The sequence below is a fragment of the Anoplophora glabripennis genome, unplaced genomic scaffold, assembly GCF_000390285.2.
Source record: "Anoplophora glabripennis isolate ALB-LARVAE unplaced genomic scaffold, Agla_2.0 scaffold17, whole genome shotgun sequence".
Classification (NCBI taxonomy): Eukaryota; Metazoa; Arthropoda; class Insecta; order Coleoptera; family Cerambycidae; genus Anoplophora; species Anoplophora glabripennis.
In genome coordinates this window covers 2,176,874-2,197,219 of record NW_019416231.1, presented here as the reverse complement: position 1 = coordinate 2,197,219, position 20,346 = coordinate 2,176,874, and the positions used below count along the sequence as shown (strand labels likewise).

Sequence of the window (20,346 nt, the reverse complement as noted above, 5' to 3'; positions counted from 1 at the left end):
GTGCTTACAAAATGTTTTCTCATTCGGAAAAAGTTGATATGTCCCTAATTTATGGCGAGTCGCAAAAAAATTCAAGAAGAGCCCCATTCCTGATCATAGAATCTTTACAAGATTGGAGGAAACCTTGCGACGAAATGAAGACGCATTTTCTGTTTGGAAAAATCAAATAATTGACCGAAGGGTAAGAAACAATGTTAATACAGCTAGGAAATTCTATACGAGAGGCTAGTCGGGAATTGAATTTGGATAAATCAGCAGTTCAACTAATTTTAAAGACTAATGAGTATCATGACTACAAAATTCACAATTTGGAGTATTTGCCTGAGCATAATTTTAAAGTACTCAGAAAGACACTTCTTTTTTTTTTAAAAAAAAAAAAGATAATTCCGTTTATCGGTTCTCAAGATACAAGCGGTCAAATTTATCGGCATTTACCGTTAATTTATAAACAATTTGGCAATAATCTTTGATCCGGTGGCTTCGTTTTAACGAGTTCTAAGCTGGAAAAAATTTTCATATCGATAAGTTATCGACAACATAGGTGAATCACCGCAAAAGCTGTCGCTTGCACACGCGAAAAGTATTCAAAACACGAAAAGTAGGAGAGAGGGCTTTCGCTCCGAGATTGAATTCGGAGGTTCAAAATGCGAAAGTACGAAAAAAATTGCATTGTCCCGGCTTCTAATGGACCAATTTCTATATTTTTTTTTAAATCCGGTGTCTCGCGAGCCAAGGAATTCGAATATCTGTCAACTGTCTAATTTGCACATATTTTGTTTTAAACAAAGTTTATTATTTATGCATTAAATATTCGGTATATTTTACCCTATGCTATTGCATTTTTTCAATGGAGAAATTTGTTTACGTATGTATTTCAACACTCTATGAATATATTTAGTTATTATTAATAATAATTATTATTATTTGGAAATTAACTTTTTTGTTAATACAGATAAAAATAAGAATAAATAGTACTTTATCAATGGAGAAATTTGTTTACGTATGTATTTCAACACTCTATGAATATATTTAGTTATTATTAATAATAATTATTATTATTTGGAAATTAACTTTTTTGTTAATACAGATAAAAATAAGAATAAATAGTACTTTATTAATTATAATTTCGATTTTTCAAAAACCATTTGAAAGGTTGAGCGGTCTTTTCTATGTGAAAAAATATATAAAAAAAAATTGATTATTTTGCCTTTTTTTCATCAATTATTGCTATTTTGCAACATTGGTAATAAATTTAAACATTTTTAACTTGAAGGATATTGTGCAAAATTCAATTCTAAAACTTTTTTTCATCTTCAATATTCTTCCAAAATGCATAATTTTTAATTACTTTAAAGTCTTACTTTAATTTTTACTTAGTGGAATATTTATTTTGTTAATCGTATATTTATAAATACATATATTAAATTATCAGTAAAAAAATGTGTTCGCAAATTTTTTTTAGATGTAGGGTTCCCCAAAAAAATCGAAATGTTGGCGGGGTTCCGCAAGTCGTAAAAGTTTCAGGACCGCTGGTCTAGGCGAAACCAAACGTCATTTTTACGTTACGAAACAGATTTAATTTCAAATTTATAAGATCGTATCTTTAAAATCAATAAAGATAGTCATCAAATGTTTGCAATAATCACGATATAATCTCATACGGAGTATCCAAGTATTTAAAAACAAAAAATCGAAGTCAAGAATGAATAACTTCGATCCTGGATTCTCCTTCCTAGAAATATTACGCGATACGTCATTTTATATGCAGTGATCGGTGTTCTAGATCTACTATCAAATGTGTACGAAACAAAAGTAGCATAAAATTCTGGTGTAATTTTTTACACAACTCGTAAACGAATTTAATACAAAATAAAAAAATAATGAGGAAGTTATTTTTTACACCCAAGTTATTAAAATTTATGGGTCATAAAACTACGTTGGGACACGTTTCAAGAATGTATACATTTTTATTATTACTTCATGAGGAGCCAACTTTCATACATTTTAAATTGTCATCATTTAACTTTTTAACATATTCATAGGAAATTAAGCCAAATAAATATGTTTCAATAAAGTGACTACAGTACTACACCGGCCCGAATTGATTCTTCTACTAATAAATGTTCCTAAAGTATTCTTCAACCTAAAAATCAACACGCCAATATCAATTCCGTCTGAGGAAATAAGCGTCGCTAATTTTTATTAATAAAAACAGAGCCTTGCGAGACAACGGTTTGCATCGCATATTAAACACGAACAAATCATATTCCACTGTTGACACGGATTCGTTATTGTTATTTTTACTGTTTATGTTCCCACTGAATTGCCAGTTCCAGCGTTTTCAGCGAATCAAAACAATAACAGACTTTAACGGATCGATATAATTTTTATTTGTTTATGCTATATGTTCTTTATTTAGTAGGAAGCTCAACAGGAAGGCACAGTCTGGAGCTGGGACTGGGAGATTGAAACTGACACCGGAATGAATAACGTCAGGATCAGTTCTACGAATTTGTTTGAATTTGTATCAGGTCCTGGCATCTTCCTGAATAATACTGAAAATGGAAACAACTAGGTACTCTGTTTTTCTAAACAGCAAATTTCAAACTTAAACAAAGCATTTCTGAACAGCCGACTTGATTCCCCTTATCTGATTTAGTGACCTGTGTTACCGGAAGTTCCTTGTACCAAATCTACCATTAGAATGTCGCACTGATATATGTATCTACTACCGACTGATCTATTTGTAGATACACAATGGCAACTGTCGCACTGCCCACCTTGACACGTCGCTACCATTTCCAAGGCGTCACCTGAATATTTTTATCGAGAGTAAAACTACCACCCGTCCTGTTCGGCCAATCGATGATCCTTGACATACAAAATGTAAAACGGTCAATGTCTCCGCAACCGGCGATTTATTCTGCATAGACTTGATTTCTGTTGGACTGCGCTGAAAGGACAACCGCTTCGCCGAATTCATTGATTGAAAATGGAGCGCGTCACGCATAATCGTCGCTGAAAAGGACGAAACTGGATTCGATGGTCATTAACGATACAAATCTGAGTGCGTTTCGCTTCAGCAGCAATTAGTAATAGACCAGGGCGGATCTGGTTTGAGGTGGATGCGAGAGAGGGCAAGCAATTTTTTTCTGGATTACCTTCAGTACAACTCGCGTAATAAAAGTGTAGATCTCTAGACCTGGGCGAGGTCCGGAACATTTTCAAAATTGCAAAATTGTTTAAAAATTTTTAAAAATACCTATTTTATTTTTTTTGTATCTTGCCTATGCATTTTGGAAGAATATTTAAGTGAAAAAAAAGTTTTAGAATTGAATTTTGCACAATATCCTTCAAGTTAAAAATGTTTAAATTTATTACCAATGTTGCAAGATAGCAATAATTGATGAAAAAAGGCAAAATTATCAAGTTTTTTGGATAATTTTTTTCCGAGGGCATTCTAATTTTGGTAAAAAAAACTTTAGAGTATAATAAAGCAACACACCAAATTTCATTAAAATCGGTTGGATAGTTTTCGCAAAATAATTTTTTGAAAAAAATTTTGAAAAAAATTTTTCGAATTTTCAAAATGTTGCACAGCCTCAAATAAAGCATCTAGATACTTGAAATTTTTTTCACATAGAAAAGACCACTTAACCTTTCAAATGGTTTTTGAAAAATTGAAATCGGTTGATTAGGATAGCCACAGTAAATTTTTAAAGTTGACCCTCTTTTTTTATTTTTAAACAATTAAATTACATTTATCAATTTGGAATTTAGTTTCTTTCAAAAATTATAATTTTAAAGTACCATTTTTTCTAAATTTTATCTGTATTTAACAAAAAAATTCATTTCCAAATTAAAAAGAAATTAATTTGTTTAAACAAAAATTATTTAAATAATTGTAATAATTATAACTAAATATATTCATATTCAGAGTGTTGAAATATATACCTAGACAAATTTTTTCATTGAAAAAATGCAATAGCATAGGGTAAAATATACAGTATATTAAACGCATAAGTAATAAATTTTGTTTATAACAAAATATGTGCAAATTAGACACTTGGGATTACGATATTCGAATTCCTTGGCTCGCGAGACATCGGATTAAAAAAAAAAGATCGAAATTGGTCCATTATAAACCGAGACAATGCATTTTTTTTCATACCTTCGCATTTTGAACCTCCCGATTCGGTTTCGGTGCGAAAGCCCCCTCCCCCACTTTTTGTGTTTTGAGTCAAATTTCGCGAGCGACAGCTTTTCCGCTGATTTATCTATGTTGGCGATAACTTATGGATATGAAGCTTAGAACTCGGAAAAACGAAGCCACTGGATCAAAGGTTATTGCTAAATTGTTTATAAATTATCGGTAAATGCCGATAAACTTCGACCGCTTATATCTCGAAAACCAATAAACGGATTTTTAGATTTAAAAAAAAAATTGTTTTGTGAAAACTATAGAACCCATCTTGGTTCTTCAATTGAGATCGGAAAGACTATAACTTCGCGGTGTCTCAGAACAAGAGTAAAAACAATGAAATGTGTGCAATATAATATACCAGGTGGCCTACTAATGTAGTAAAGTATAATAACTCTGTTATTAATCGAGATACAAAAAAAAATGATGGAAAAAGAGAGAATTTAAAAAACTATATTTTAACTTGGATGACGTATGAAAGTCAAAAAATCAGTATATTCATTATTAAATGTATAATATTTGCAAAGCCTGCATTTTGTTGAGTACAAAACAGCCTATAAAAATTAAAGAAAATAAACTAAACTTAACTTTTTTACGGAGCAATTTCGTTATATTCGATAATTGTTGTTGTTGTTCCTCTTTGACATAGACAGCGTCTTATCATTTTTTATCATTTATAACCTAGTGTTAAGGTTAACTAAAAAGCGTGTTATTTCATATCGCAAGACCTAACAAGGGCAAGGTTAAGATATTAATATGAAATTGAAACCAAATTCATGTCATTACTAATTTTTATATATCGAAAACGTGTTTGGTATACCTATATGTATTATAGTTTTCATTTCCAAGCATTCGAAGGATTTACTTAATGATTTTCTTGTTAGACTTATTAATAAAAATGCGTTTTAATATAGTTCCCATTCATATAAATAAAGGAAAAATGTATTAAATATATTTTTCTGACGACTGAAAAAATTCAAGGTGATGTTAATTAAATCCGTCTTAATTTTATAAGTCACTGAATCAGAAAAGGATGATATTCAAGGAAAAATTATCTAGCCTCTAAACAACAATTACCAGATTAACGATCTTGGGATATGATAAAATATTAAACAGCAAAAAAAAGGGCCTTTTGCTATGTTTGAGAAAACTAAAATTTTTACTCAACACTAATTAAATGATTAGGATGAACCAAATTTTTTTGCGTTGTTTTTCTCACAATATCGCGTTAAATACTCATCAAATATGGAAAAAATAAAATTCATAATTTTGAAAAAAAATTAAAAATTTTCAACTTTTTTAAATTAAAAAAAAAAATTTCTCGACATTTCAATATTCAATGTAAAACTGTAAAAAAAGAGAAATTTTTTTTTTTATTTTGAAAAATTTGATTTTTTTTCCGATTTTTTTTCAAAATTTAGATTTTTTTTTCGATATTTGATGAGCATTTAACGTTGATGAAACATTCAAATTTTATGAAACCACGTTTTAGATTCAAACCATGCGTAAAAACTGTGAAAGTTGCCTTAACTACTGCCCCTGTATTATGGATTTTTATCAATTTTTTATCAATGAGACCGTGAACACATGCTTTATAATATCCACACCATACCTCACCTTCACCTGCCTGTCTTACTGAAATCGTTATCGACATTTTATGCAAATAATCTCATCAAGTAGCGCATGTATCGATTCCCCGCAATTTTAATAAACAATGGAACCAGAAAAAAAACAATCTGGTTTACATAACATACTTATCAAGCCGCCAACACGGATACATGCTTCTGCAAACATAAAATCAAGGATGGAAACAATGTACCCGCTTCCTACACATGTATAGTGCACAAACATCGAAACAAATGGAATTTATAATGCCAAACCAATGGAAAATTAACGGATGGGTGGAAGGTGCATCGGAATAAAAATGTATGCTGTTGGTTTTGTTTCAGAAAGGTTTAAATGCAAGGAACAACAGTCCTATGCATATACAGTTCAAGGTAGACCTTTAGAAACGGAGACCTGTGGTCCAATTTTGTGGCAAAGTATAAATTAAAGTAGAGCTTGACATTTCAGTGCAAAAATAGCGCGGCGAAGTAGGAGAGTTCGAAATATTCCTTTGACCGAACCTTTAAATCAAAAAGTTGATTAAAAATTGTCCTGATCCTTGATTGAAGATGAATTAAATATGGCCTGAGTGACGCAATTTTTAATTAAAAAAGTCATTAACAACCAAGATAAATACCTAAACGTATGTAGGCTTTTTTATGATTTTTTAACAAATACAAAATTAATTTAAATCAACTAAACGACTTTTCTACTGTATAGAATTTTTATCTTAATAATTTAATACTTAATCAAACAGAAGTACCTGTTACACTCCACAGGGTGGTTTTACTTAAAACGATATATTTAAAGTCTACCAAAAACATTTGTCTCATTACTTACTATAATGTTTGGTCGAAAAATTCATCGCCATTCATATTTGATGGAGACTACCACGAATAAATAATAAAAGGACCAATGGATTGGCCACCTCGTTCGCCCGATTTACGTTCATTTGATTACTTTATCTGGAGAGCTGTAAAAGGTAAAGCTTATAGTATCAGTAAAAGCTCGAGATGATTTAAAGCAGAGAAATCAAGGAAACTTATTGGGATACTTTATTGAATTCGTTGTCTACATTTGTAATAGAGAAATAGAAAAAAAGTACATATTTTATACGTAGTCAGGAGTTAAAAAACTAATAACAAACAGCACATATTCCAAAAAAAATAGTAAGAGATAAAACAATTAGAAATTTGATTTTTTTTAGTTTTTCTCAGCAAAATCAACAGAGATCCTAAATACTCCTTACGAAAACCGTCCAAACATGAGTAAATTGAAAAGACAGTTCTCGCTCTGATTTGATTTATTTTCATTTATGTCCATGTCTAAACAGACAACCACCTAACGACCGCGTCAATATATTTTAAAGTGCATAAAAGATTGCGTTTACTTAACTAAATTCGATTGCATCAAAAAACTTTTACCAGGAAAACCGTATCAAAACATTCATCCGAGTCAACAATGTTCTTTGATTTGGACTGAAGCGAAAACACGTTGAATTACAAATATAATAATCCCACTTGACTATTTATTTTTACTAGATAAATATTTTCTTTATTTCACCTAATTTACGTCTTCGCTTGATATATGTGCTCAGTGATCATATTATAGTAAATATTGACTCTGGGAGTTGATATAAATCCAGCACTTTATGGGTTTTTATTTTGGGAGAGCCAAAAGCAGGTTTTAAAGAACAACCAGAGTTTGCGATTACATTAAAAAATTGTTTTTTCTACAAAACTGGTAAAAGTGGGCTTTTTAATTGTCATTTTTGATGTTAAAAATGTTATTTTTTGATACGCGTGTTAAAAGTAAGTTACTTTTAACACTAGTGTTAAAAGCACTGGTTGCTACGAAAATTTTGGTTCATAAACACTGCGATCTGTGTGGTATTTCTTGATTTCTTATTTTTATTGAGTTTAAAGTTCTTCCGATTGTTTTGTAGAAAAAATAGTGTATGATATACGTGTTAAAAGTGATTTTATTTTGTTCGTGAAGTTAAAAAACTCGCTACGCTCGTTTTTTAATCATCTTCACTCACAAAATAAAATGCCACTTTTAACACTTGTATCATAAATAACTGTTCCAAAACTAACACTATTTTCCGAATTTCCGACATCTTTATGTAATTAAAAATACTACAATATATACAGGGTGAACAAAAATAAAAAAAGTTCATACTAAAGTAGTCTACAAACTGTCCTTGTTCTCGTGCATGTTCCCGGAACATCAACTTGACTTTTGTAATGGATGACTATTCATAATTAGTCAAATAATTGTGATGTCAATATTTCCAGCATCCATGAGCTTAAAAAAAACCTGTAACCGTATCTAATAACTCAGCTTGAAGGTTGGCAATTACCACATCGAATTATAACCATAATTAGACGACCTTTCTTAAATTAATAGCAATTAATATATCGATAATACCGTCGCCAAGTGAACCTGAATTTAAGTATAACTCTAGAGATAGTCGGCAATAAAAGGTAAACAGCTACGGACTGGTTCAAAAAGTAAAGTCCTTGCTCTGATTATTAACCTCCTGCGTAAGTACAAATTGAATAGTAATACGATTCTCAAGCAGCAGTTGATATGTAGATCCAAGAGACAATTCGTCGAGGAAAAGGTCACTACAAGTACTTCGGAAGGTACAGGACTGGGTTATACAAATTATTATTAACATTATTAACTGTTTAGTCGGCAGACAATCGTTCGGCATGTATGAGAACAACAATCAATGAAAGCAATTCCCTGATAAAAATCATAAATCGATATTCACCCGTATCTTTCAAGGCGCCGAAATGTTATCGAATTTCGATGAGACTGAGTAATCTCGACTCGAGATTTTAGGTTTTTGATTACTCGAGAGATTTTGTAAATATTAGAATTATTTTATGCACAGAAATAAACGAAACTAAATAAATGGCGACGACGGCAAATGGTAGCAGATGCTACAATGTTTATTTGAAAATTGGAAAAAAACGCTAAGTAGACCTTAATCGATGAAGGAAATATACGTGTGACTTAAATATTCAGTCTAAAAATAGTTCCATTCTGGGTTCTCAGAAAAAACTCAAGTTTTCAATTGAACTAGTATTAATAGCAATACATACCTACTTAACCATAATATCGCTTTCATGGGTGAAACTGTGTTCCAGTTGCGTGATTTAGAATTGCACAGGTATATAAGGTTTCGAAGGTAAAATTTCAGATTGAAAATTGATACCGATATTTGATTTGTTTGAAAAATAAAATACCTACATGTCTCTTTAAAGCAACATTTTCACCTGGTCATAAAACTATCTTATGGAGTACTACATACATATGTAATTTAAGTATACCACAGGTACTCTGTATTAAAAAATAAAAAATAAAATATTATCTGCCAATCTGCCATCTGTTCTATTGTATACATACATTTGATATTAAAATAACATAGACATTAAGCATTTTGATATATTTACTGACACTGAGATACAGTATCTGCAAAATGAGGCAATACCAAGCACGGTTTTATTTCTTCAATTTAGTTGAAAGCAATGCTAAGTAAATGTCGCTACGTGTGACCTTAGCTTAACACTTTTGCAAGTCGTATATGCTACGTGTGCTATAAAACAAGTACATACCTGCATTTATATGGGTAGTGCATAATTAAAAATAAAAACTATCATCAGAATAACGATTTAATGGTACATAAAACCAATGTTAATTATTCCTGAAACTGTATTTCCTTTTGCGTTTTATGCTTTTATATTACTAACACAGAGTGTTCGAATGGCACGGATCAAGCTTTAACCGACGACAGAACCCTCCAAAAAATAAAAAAGTTCTCGTAAATACGCTCTTTTAAACCGACTTTAAAACAACAAAACTATAAACGACTGATAACCGATGATAACTGTAACTCCTAAAAAATTTCGACCGAAAGATCTAAAAACTAGAATCTTAGAGCTTCAAAATGCTTTTTTTTAATTCCCGATACGACCATTTTTCACCTAAGTACAATCCGTCAAAAATCACGGAAATATTTCGGAAATTCTTTTGACCATTCAATTTTTTGCATTAGTTTAGTAGTTAAAATAAAACTACCCAATTTTAACTTTTTTTCAATTTAGGCAACTTTTTTGGTGTTACATTTTTTCGCTTTGATATTCCAAATCAGAATTTAACAAAATTAACTTTTTGAGACACGAAAAACGTCTTTTACAGTTTTTGTCAATAGTTACAAACTGCAAGTGATTTAAATTTTGTTTGAGACGTAAAAAAGTATGTATAAGGGAGGGATAAAACAAGAAAACGATAAAAATACATTTAAATAATCTCGAAATTGTCTTAATTGTTGCATTTTTATTTATTTTAGAAACCGATAAGTATTTCCATGTTCCCGAAACCGCTCCGACTAAAAAAAATTGACAATGAAAGTGCCTTCGCTTTTGCCGGCAAATTCTTGCCAATTAATGACACCGTACAAACAATGGGCGATATTTTCCCATGAAATACAACTGTAAACATCTGCCTGTCTGCCCGCCAATTAATGGATACACTCCGTACTCTTTCTCACTTAGTCCGTTGCCAGTGCTACTAACCATCTGTTTGCACAGCAATAAAGATCACTTAATAAATAAAATATTATGTATTACACTTTAATGAGGAAGTACTCGCCACTTTTGGAATCGTTTACTGGGTGTCCCGTGTCACTGCTGCCATTTTAATTTTTTGTTCAGCAAATTATTCCGTTCGAAGTTTGGTTCGTCGTGATAGTTCTCCGTGTGGGTATAGAGATATGATCAAAATATGACCACCCTAATTTTTGCCAGTCGCCACTAGCTTTATTACTGATTGTCAATTATGTTTATTGATACATTTGGGTACGATTGCCATCGCCCAATTGAATCTCCCAATCAATCTATATTTGCAAGACAGTGACGGTGTTGCTTGTATCTTAATTTAGTTTAGTAACAAATTTGAGATAAAAAATAGAAGTGAGTTTTGTTCTACTAATCAAATCACAAGTGTCCCTAGTTATTGAGCAAATCAGTAGACTGCGAACTGTTCTTTAGTCTCAACTTTTGCGTTTTTCGGAGATATCCTTATTTAAACAGTATTTAGTCTCTATTAGGATGCGCGCTAACATTCTACCAAACTGAAAACTACTTGTTTCCTATCCCTTATTAATTATTATCAGCCGTATCCAAAATTAGATCCATAGGTTCCATTCTGAGCGTATGTATGCTATTACATTGTTCTTTCACCCACCACAAAGACATGTTTTTATATTAGCGACACGCACAGTTGACTGGAGCCGCACCCATACTGATCTAACAATTATTTTGTAACCTCCTAGGGTCAGTAACGATTATGTGCTTTCTATGTATGTCCTAAATGGTTTTACCCGTTATGTCAGTGAGGAATCTTTTGTATTGTAGCTACAAGCAAGTATCTAAAACATATTTTGGGAATAATTTGATTCTCTTCCCACTGTAAGAAACCCTTTGCCTAAAAAAGGTCCTAGGCCTAGGCCCGAATGTTGCTATTAATCAAGTTTGAACTGTTTAACACTAAAAATGTATCTAATGCACCAATAAATGCCATCATGCAAATAGAAGGAAAACCAATGACTTCATATTCTAGTAATTGTCACTTATACTGTTTTTTTTAAAGGTTTCTTAGAACTTCAGTGGGTTTTTGCAGCTGTGGAAAATAGCATACTTGCAGTGCATTGGAAAAAGTGTATTTGTATCTTTGAATTTTCACCTGTACCAACAATTGCACCACAAAGACAAGATGGGACCATATTTTTACTAGATAGATATAATGTATGCCTCAAATTATTTTGAAAATTGTCACTTTACCAAATATGATAATGGATTTACACAAAGTCTGAAAAACCTTTTAAATTACAACGAAAATTAAAGTTTCTTTGTAAAGACTTACCCTAATTTCAGTATAAATTTCCATTAATTTACGTAAATTGTTTCTGAAGACCGCAAAGACGATAAAAAATTAATTTAGTAACTTTCATGACTTTTTGCTTTATTTGACGACAAGAAAATGTAATCAAAGTAGAATCAACCACTAACTCGATCATTGCAGATCTTCGAATAAAAAAAACACTATTTCATATTAGCGATATTATTAGAGATATGGAAGAATCAGTCCTTGCACTTTCTAGAGTACAATTATTGAAGTTTTCTGGAGTGACATCTGAAGATTAAATATTTTTTTCTGGAACTGAATTCATTAATGTGAAATACAAAGGTTGCCTTGACCTTTCCTGTTCCTGAAATACTTCTTCAGTACCTAATCTGAAAATTGCAGGATCATTTACACTGAAACTGCAACAGAAATTTGTTATTCGTCGTCATTTTGCTATCCGGAACAAATGTATGAATAAAAAATCTAAAATGTAGATAGTTTAGACCACCTTAAGCCCAAATAAGGGAATGAATCAACAGTCCGCATAGAAAAAATTGCCCAGATGAGGTAAGACCCTCATCAATCATGATTATTGATTATATTTAACTCGCATTGAAACTGCATAGTGTTTTCCACAAAAATGAATATTTCTAATTAAATTTAATGGCTTGCTACAAACGTTTTTCTTTATTTCCCCTTTACGTCAAGGCCTGCTTGAACTTTGGTTATTTCTAGAATGCGAATTTAAAAAATACAAGTCAGGTACCTTCGAATTAGAGTGAACGCTAATTGTAAGAAGTTATAAGTACATTTTCTATAAGTAATGGAATTTAAATTTGAATAGTATTATCGACTTGTGTGTCTATTTCCCCGATAAGGAAAGTAGTACGTAACAAGGAACATGTGAAAACATTTAAACAAATGTCATAATAACCACATTATATTATTATTACCCCAGACAGGAAACGTATTATTTTATTATTATTAACGACCTTGCTTAATGGGGCACACGTGAAGGATGACAATCACATTAAAAGTCGATATTTAATACACTACCTGCTATAAGAGACTACGGCGAGGTTGTAACAATGAGTGACTATTTTTAGATATCTGTACATCGAAAATATTACAGTGTTGTGTATTTACGAGGAAAATTTCAGGAAAACAATACTTAATGTGTGTTTCCAAACAATGGTTACGGCTATTTTTACAAACGTACAATTAGGTACACAGTTTTCTATAATTACAAGAGGAACAAATTTTCACAGACCAGAAATATTTGCATCTATCAAACAAATCTCATACATATATGTAGTTTGCCATGACTGTCCAATATATCACGTGTATCAATAACAGTTTATTAGATAAACATTTTATGTAAAAAAAAGCACAAAGTTAAAAAATTTATCTTGAATAATGAATGGCATGCAAATGTGAAATAACATCATGGTATTAGATTTGGATTTCGATAAAGAAATTGCTAAAATATTTATTTTTCAAAATTTATCACCTAAAAAGATCGTATCGTGCTTAAAGTTTGCAATTTTGAGAAAATTATACATTTTTAAGAACTATTTAATTCATTTGAACTTCATTTGTTCGGGAAACCCTGTTTCTGATCATTACCAACAAGGTACACAAATTACTTATAATCTATCAATATTGTTCAAGTATAATAAATAAAATAACAATGTAATTATAAGTAATACGTCTATATTGTGTCACGTTAACATTTTATTTGATTAGTCTACATTTATAAAAACGTGAGCGCCTATATCGATAACTTCAGTGTCAGAAACCATTTAAAAATTAAAAGGCATATATTTGTCTACCTTGCTTATGATTTTAGTATTTAGAATGCCACAAAATCTAGAAACCACTGGTTCATAATTCAAACACAAAAACTAGAAGTCGGGTATGTCGTATCCTTTATACAACCAACTGTTGTGTTTCCCAAGTTTGTTTATTACCGAACCCCGAAGAATACGATGAAACATGTGAAAAGTCATACTTACATCGTTGGCAGGAGAGTCAGTGCTTTCAAAAAGATGTGCAACTACAAACATAAACAAACACGTGATCGCGGGATTTTGAAAGGTTCGCGTTACTGGTAAACCATGTCGCTGGTGCAATTGTTTAAATAGAGTTTGTTAGATATGCTGGGTATGACCGGAGGTTCAACTACAACTTAACTAAAATTACGCGATAGTCAACTGAAATTAGATCGGACGCGCACGTTCCACGGAGGGTACAACACAACCGTCAATTTATTTGAATGTCAAATATCGCGGCCGGCTCGCTATTAGCAGGAGCAGGAAGAAAAGGTGAGATATCAAACCAAATAGAAGAAACGAGAGAGGAAATTCGTGGCTGGTGCGCGTGCGCTGCGGTCTGTCGATAACATTTTCTCCATTAAGGAATTACGAAAATTTACTGAGTGTAATATAATTCTTTTGTAATTTTGTCTACGTTAATAATAACTGAAGTACCTACATGCCTAAACCAATTTGCAAAAGACGTAGTTATTTTTCATATACCTAGATAGCAACGCAATACAACATGGCTGTATTACGGGTTTCGTTTGTTGCAAATGCATATGGCTCCAACATATAAAAATTATTTACCTTAAATATAAATAAATAATACAATACTGCTTTATAAATACATTCATTTTCCACATAAAATTTGACAGGCCTGTAAAATATACACTTTGTAAGTTATGCAACCTTTAATACAGTAAGATGTATTCATTGTTGATAATTTTCGTAAACCTTAAATTTTAACCTAAAAAATGGAAAGGTTGGTGAAAGTATGGCAGGTTGGAAAAATAAGCTACTCAAACGGTCTAAAATTACAGAAACATTTAGCTAATCTACACAATGGACATTTCTTGTGCAATACTCTTCTGTGTTTAGAGCATCCCCCGGTTTACACAACTGGAATAAGAACCAAACAGTATACTGAATCTGAAGAAAATACATTAAAGACTAAAGGTATTCATAAATTTTGAATAAAACTGCTATTAAAATCGTGTTTCTAACCAGGTGCCGAGTTTCACAGAACCAACAGAGGAGGTTTGATAACATTTCACGGTCCTGGGCAACTAGTGGTGTATCCCATAATAAATTTAAAGCATTTCAAACCTAGCGTTAGGTGGTACGTCTGTAGCATCGAGAAAACCATAATAAAACTCTGCAATGCGTTTAATTTAGAAGCCCAAACATCTCCACACACGGGAGTCTGGATCAAAGACGAAAAGGTGAGACGATTCTTTGAACTTGAAGATCCCACGAAATTTGTATTGCTTTGTGACAGGTTTGTGCCATAGGCATACATGCTAGTCGATACGTTACTACCCATGGACTTGCCCTAAATTGTAATACCGACTTGACTTGGTTCGAACATATAATTCCATGCGGTATTGAAGGAAAGGGGGTTACAAGTTTATCGAAGGAACTTAGTCGGGACGTGACGATTGAGGAAGTTTTGCCTGTATTTTTAAACAATTTTAGCGAGGTTTTTAATTGTAGTTACGTTAATTTTCCTAAGGAAGAGGCTGATAGCATTTTAGATATTATAAATAAATAGGACGTTTATTTTTTACAAATGTACATAAAATTGTATTAGTTGTTGACAAATAAATTATTTGTGTTCCGTTTTAGTGAATTTAAATAATTTTTCAAGCAAACGGCAACAAATTTATTATTAGAATAAATCTTACAGCTGCCGAACCGGGTATTTTTATTACATGGCTATATATAGTAATTTTTATGCCCAATGTTTGTAATATTTCAGTATATATGGCCAATAATAAACAGCCTTGATTATTTTGGCACCTGTCTCCAACACCATCGAATGTATCATCACAAGTACCGCATAAAAAAAACAGAGTAACGTATATATAGATTTTGAGGAAATTTTTTATTGAAAACATTGATTTAAAAAATTGTCTACTTATTCACATATAAACAGCTGCCTAGTTAAACAATGTTATACCAAGTCGTAGTCGTGACAACGACAGTCATTTGTTAGAAGCATGGCTACGTTGATATTTTAGATGATTGGATTGTGGCCTTTCAAATCTAGTAGTTGGTGGTGGTGCGGACGTAAGTGATTCCAGAAGGCATTCTAACGACATCAACTTCACCTGGGAACAGTTTTTGTATTTCGCTATCGCTCACTGTCGGCAGGATCATCACTTTTTCACCAGGCTGTAAATGTAATAATACTTAGGTAGCGAAACATTTGTACGAATAAACGGAGTAGTTCTAATTTTACTTACCACCCAGTTAGCTGGAGTGGCAACCTGAGGAATTCTATCGACGAGTTGTAGAGAATCGATGACTCTTAGTATTTCACTAAAAGAGAACGCATGCTATAGAATTGACAGTACCTTTCTTTTATTTGATTCAAATCTAGCAACTTACTCTACATTCCGTCCGGTACTGCTGGGGTAGAACATCGACAATCTCAGTGTATGCTTGGGGTCGATGATGTACAAGGCTCTGATTGTCGTGGCGTACTCTTCTTTCTGCCGATTTTCACTGTCTAGCATGTCCAACTGTACAGCCAATTTTCTCTTTGGGTCAGCTATGATCGGATAAGGGAATTCCCCCGGGATATCTTGACAGTAGTTCTTGATATCGTTCACCTAAATTTTATTTTCCCACAATTTTACGATTTTATTGGCACTGACAAAAACGTTTCTTACCCAATCCTGATGTGATTTGATATCGTCCACCGAATGCGCCAGCAGTTTTACATTCCTCTTAGTGAAGTATGGTTCGTGGACAGCTATGCGACCCAGTTCTGTTGTACACACCGGTGTAAAGTCGGCAGGATGGGAAAAAAGAACAACCCATCTTAAAGAAAAATTTTAATATTAGGTAGATCGGGTATATTTGTTTATATAAGACTCTGTGCTTAAAATTAATTTTTCTGTTAGTTGTTTCATTCAAGACACTTAAACCGGCGACACCCTGTATGCAAGGTATTCCAGAAAGCAGTTGACATACAAAAAAACATAGATCCTCAACTAAATTTAAGAAAACTTACTTAGTCTCAAGTGTCTTGTTTACAAATTGTTGAAATTTTATTTTTCAAATTGTTTTTCGTTATTAATATCTGCGAAATGACATATAATAATTGATTCAGGAAGTGTGGGAAGCCATAATTGCATACTGGCGTCTTTTTGAAAATATTTTATGCCCTATTGACCTCTTAAGGAAAACGACCCCTACATTTTCTGAATGATTTGTTGATTCAGCATAAAAATTTCTGTTAAAATTTTTAGATTTCCAGTAAATTCAAATAATCATGCAACCATAAATGCAATTAAGTGCTATTTTCATTGTTTTTCCCAACACTACATCTTTTTATATTCATTTTGAACAGTCTTTATCTTGGAAACCGCTTCCGAAAACGTGTTTGTAAGGTCTTTTTTTATCAGTTTGTGGCGTAGATTTGATTGTGAAATTATAATAACAAAGATCGTATTCATTACATTAAAAATTACTTTAACTTATATTTATCTACCAAGTGTTTGATTAGACAAATATGCGAAAATAGTTTAGTAGTTTTATGAAGAGTTAATTAATTATTGAGCCGCATAATCACAATCACAAATCAAAATATAGGCATCATTGAATATAGATTAGAACTATATATTGCTATTTATAAACAATATTGATCAGAGTATTAAACTAAAAAATTACAATTTCATTTATTTAATAATGCGTTAAATGCTGTATATTTTATTCCGTTTTGAGCAGGACCACCAGCACAATTTAACCTTATACTCGATGAAATCAAACAATCGGAAAATCACATTAGGTTCCTTTTCAAGAAAAAAAAATGAATAGTTTTGCAAATACCAAAACTTCGTTTTGATAGATCATACAGGGTCTTTGCTTTAGAAAGTATAATTTTTAAAATATAGTATTTATTTATTTATTTATTTGACATTTCGTTGAATATTCTAAAACTTAAGTTATTATTTAACGTTATTGTTTTAAGATTCCATTTTCAAAATGCTTTATTTATTTGTAAACAGGTTTATCTTTTGTTTGCACATAAACAAATAGTGACTTATTTTACTTGAAATAAAGAAAGAAATAAAATGTACGCAAATTGAGATAAATAATCTAGCACTCCTTGCTGAAAAAGAAAAGAAAACCGATCTCTGTGCTATGCGAATACGTGCCGCTCAAAATGGAACATACTGTATGTGCGTTAATAGATATATCGTAATTTCTACTTATAAATGGGGCATTTTTATACGAATATACGCATATTTATAATAAATTTTGAAAACGCCTATCTATTTTCTACAATCTTACAAATAATTGTAATTATCCCTGAGAACGGGTCTATCAAAACGAACGAAACGTGCACACTTACTTATCTCCTTGCCACTCGTAAAAATTAATCGGCCCTTGGGTGGTTTCGGCGCTGAAATTTGGAACGACGTCTCCCAAGCGAATTGAAGGCATCTTGAATGTAGGTTTGTAAATTTTTCAAGAACTGTACCAGCAACTCTTTGTATCTAGCTGTCGAGGGAACCTGGTTCGGTTTTATATAGTGGTAGAAACGACATAAACACTGATAAGTTCCACTGTAGTGGGGTAAATGTTTGTTCCTAAATGCATTGTATAGGATCTCCACTTAATGACTTGCAGCAATTTGTTGTATTCCTGGTAACGTAATTTTAATTCAGAATTGATTTTTGATACATTTTGAAATTGTGTAGACGTATATGATGATAGTAAAGTTTTGTTTTTTCAAATATTTTAAAAGGGTTGTGACAAACAACGACACGAAAACAAAATATATCCAGTTTTTTAATTATAATATTCGATGAATAACATAAAAAATATGACATTTCTAAATTTGACATACCTACCTATATATAGAACTATTGCAAATCTTAGAAAAAAACAATTTGGACAAATCAAAGTATGATAATACAATAGCATTAAATAAAGAGAAGTTAATATTATTATTTTGATTGTTTTAAATGGAGATGATTTAGGGGAGTTTGATTGAATTGTTATTTCTTTTATTTAATAAAATCTAATATTTCTGGAAGAAAAAACTCTGGGAATTTGTCTCTAATAAAATATAGATTTTTAAATAAACTATAACAAATTAATTAAGATTTCGTGAATTTCTTGCAAACAGAGAAAACATTTATAGTGTCAATATAACAAAATTTTTTCTATTAACATTAATTTAACTTCACACATTTAGGTGAAAAATGGTCGAAACGGGAATTGAAAAAAAGCATTTTGAGGCTCCAAGATTCTAGTTTTTAGATCTTTCGGTCGAAATTTTTTAGGAGCTACGGTTATCATGCAATTCTAAGAAATGGCGCGACAAAAAATTTTTACAAATTTTCTTTTTATTTCGAAACTACCCTTTTTCTTCTCTGAAAAACAAAATTCAAAATTTTTTTTTCATTAATTTAAACGTTGTTTGCGGTAAAAATGTGAGAAAACCTCAAAAAAAAATGTTCCATTTTAATCATTATGAAGTGTTTAGGCTCAAAAAACGTGACCCTTTAATTTTTTTCAAAAATTTGACAAACAAAAAAACGGTTCGCTAGATCGAAATGAATTCCTCTGGGTATATCGAACTGTAAAAGTCATGTTTAACAATTTTCTAAAAAAACATAAATGACACTTTTTTCCTCCCACTAAACACGAAACGTAAATGAAACGTTGCAAATGAGATGTTTTACTAAACATTTGAAACATTAACTAGAAACGTTTCTGTTTCATTACAGAAATGTAGCACTTGAAAACTTATTTAGTGAAACATAGCCGAAACGTTACAATTGAAGAGAGTTTGAAACATTACTCGAAACATTCCCTTTCGATCTCGGAAACATAACAGACGAACAACCCTTTGCTATTTTTGCTTATCTTATGGAACATTCGGCATTAGTTAAATTTTGCTCTCAATCCCCAATCCTTCTCAAGCGTTAGTTCATTTGCCTTTGTTATATAAAGACATAATTAGAAAAAAAAATGTGGTAGCATATTTATAACACAAGTCTAGAAAAAATGTATGTTCGTGACTTGCGTAGACTGCGCGTAACAGCCCGAGTTTATTTGTTTCCCGTGTGTCGTTTCAATTCGTATTATGTTAGGTTAGGTTTGCGGTTTGTCAGTTTGCTTGGTTTCGTTGTTATTCATCTTTACTTTGACGCTATTTTATGTGATAATTTGTAGTGTGTGCAGTTGTGGTTATTGTAAGGTGCATATAAAATAATGAATATTGATGCAAAATGTTTAAAACGATATGTGTAGAGATTTCCAATTTTGCGTCACATCTACCTAAATATAGTTATACCCACTACCTATTACAGACAAGAGGACAAGGGACAAGAACTAAGAAAATGGAACAACTACTATACGTTTCGATATAATTTGAAGAGCAACTACTTAGTCAGTGAGAACTATTTGAAATATGGATGAATCAAGTGAAATAGACGTCATTTATTTTATATTTTGTACAAATGTTTATATTTGTTTATGTGTATAGGCATGCTTAAATAAAAGAGTTTAGGTATACCTACAGATATTTACTTTGTCAAGATATCATTTTGTATCCTTATTTCTGCT

General features: G+C 31.6%; 3 protein-coding genes across 4 annotated transcripts in view; 1 reads left to right on the top strand and 2 right to left on the bottom strand.

Annotated features, from left to right (window-relative positions):
- LOC108917870 (V-type proton ATPase 116 kDa subunit a) overlaps positions 1-13,997 on the bottom strand; it is a 43,881-nt gene extending 29,884 nt beyond the window's left edge. For both annotated transcript variants that reach the window (XM_018724658.2, XM_018724659.2), the window contains exon 1: positions 13,738-13,997. The gene's annotated coding sequence lies outside the window, so the exon portion shown is untranslated. The remainder of the gene's footprint in view (positions 1-13,737) is intronic.
- A 452-nt stretch (positions 13,998-14,449) lies between these two features.
- Positions 14,450-15,350, top strand: LOC108917825 (putative lipoyltransferase 2, mitochondrial). Its single transcript, XM_018724587.1, has 3 exons — positions 14,450-14,715; positions 14,767-14,981; positions 15,038-15,350. The coding sequence occupies exons 1-3, from the start codon at positions 14,514-14,516 to the stop codon at positions 15,308-15,310; spliced, it is 690 nt and encodes a 229-aa protein (XP_018580103.1). The 5' UTR covers positions 14,450-14,513; the 3' UTR covers positions 15,311-15,350.
- Positions 15,351-15,620: 270 nt separating this feature from the next.
- On the bottom strand, positions 15,621-18,405 carry LOC108917790 (peroxiredoxin-6). The gene is made up of 5 exons (XM_018724546.1): positions 18,122-18,405; positions 16,434-16,584; positions 16,150-16,373; positions 16,005-16,080; positions 15,621-15,933 (listed from the first exon to the last, which is right to left on the bottom strand). The coding sequence occupies exons 1-5, from the start codon at positions 18,211-18,213 to the stop codon at positions 15,805-15,807; spliced, it is 672 nt and encodes a 223-aa protein (XP_018580062.1). The 5' UTR covers positions 18,214-18,405; the 3' UTR covers positions 15,621-15,804.
- Positions 18,406-20,346: the final 1,941 nt, after the last annotated feature.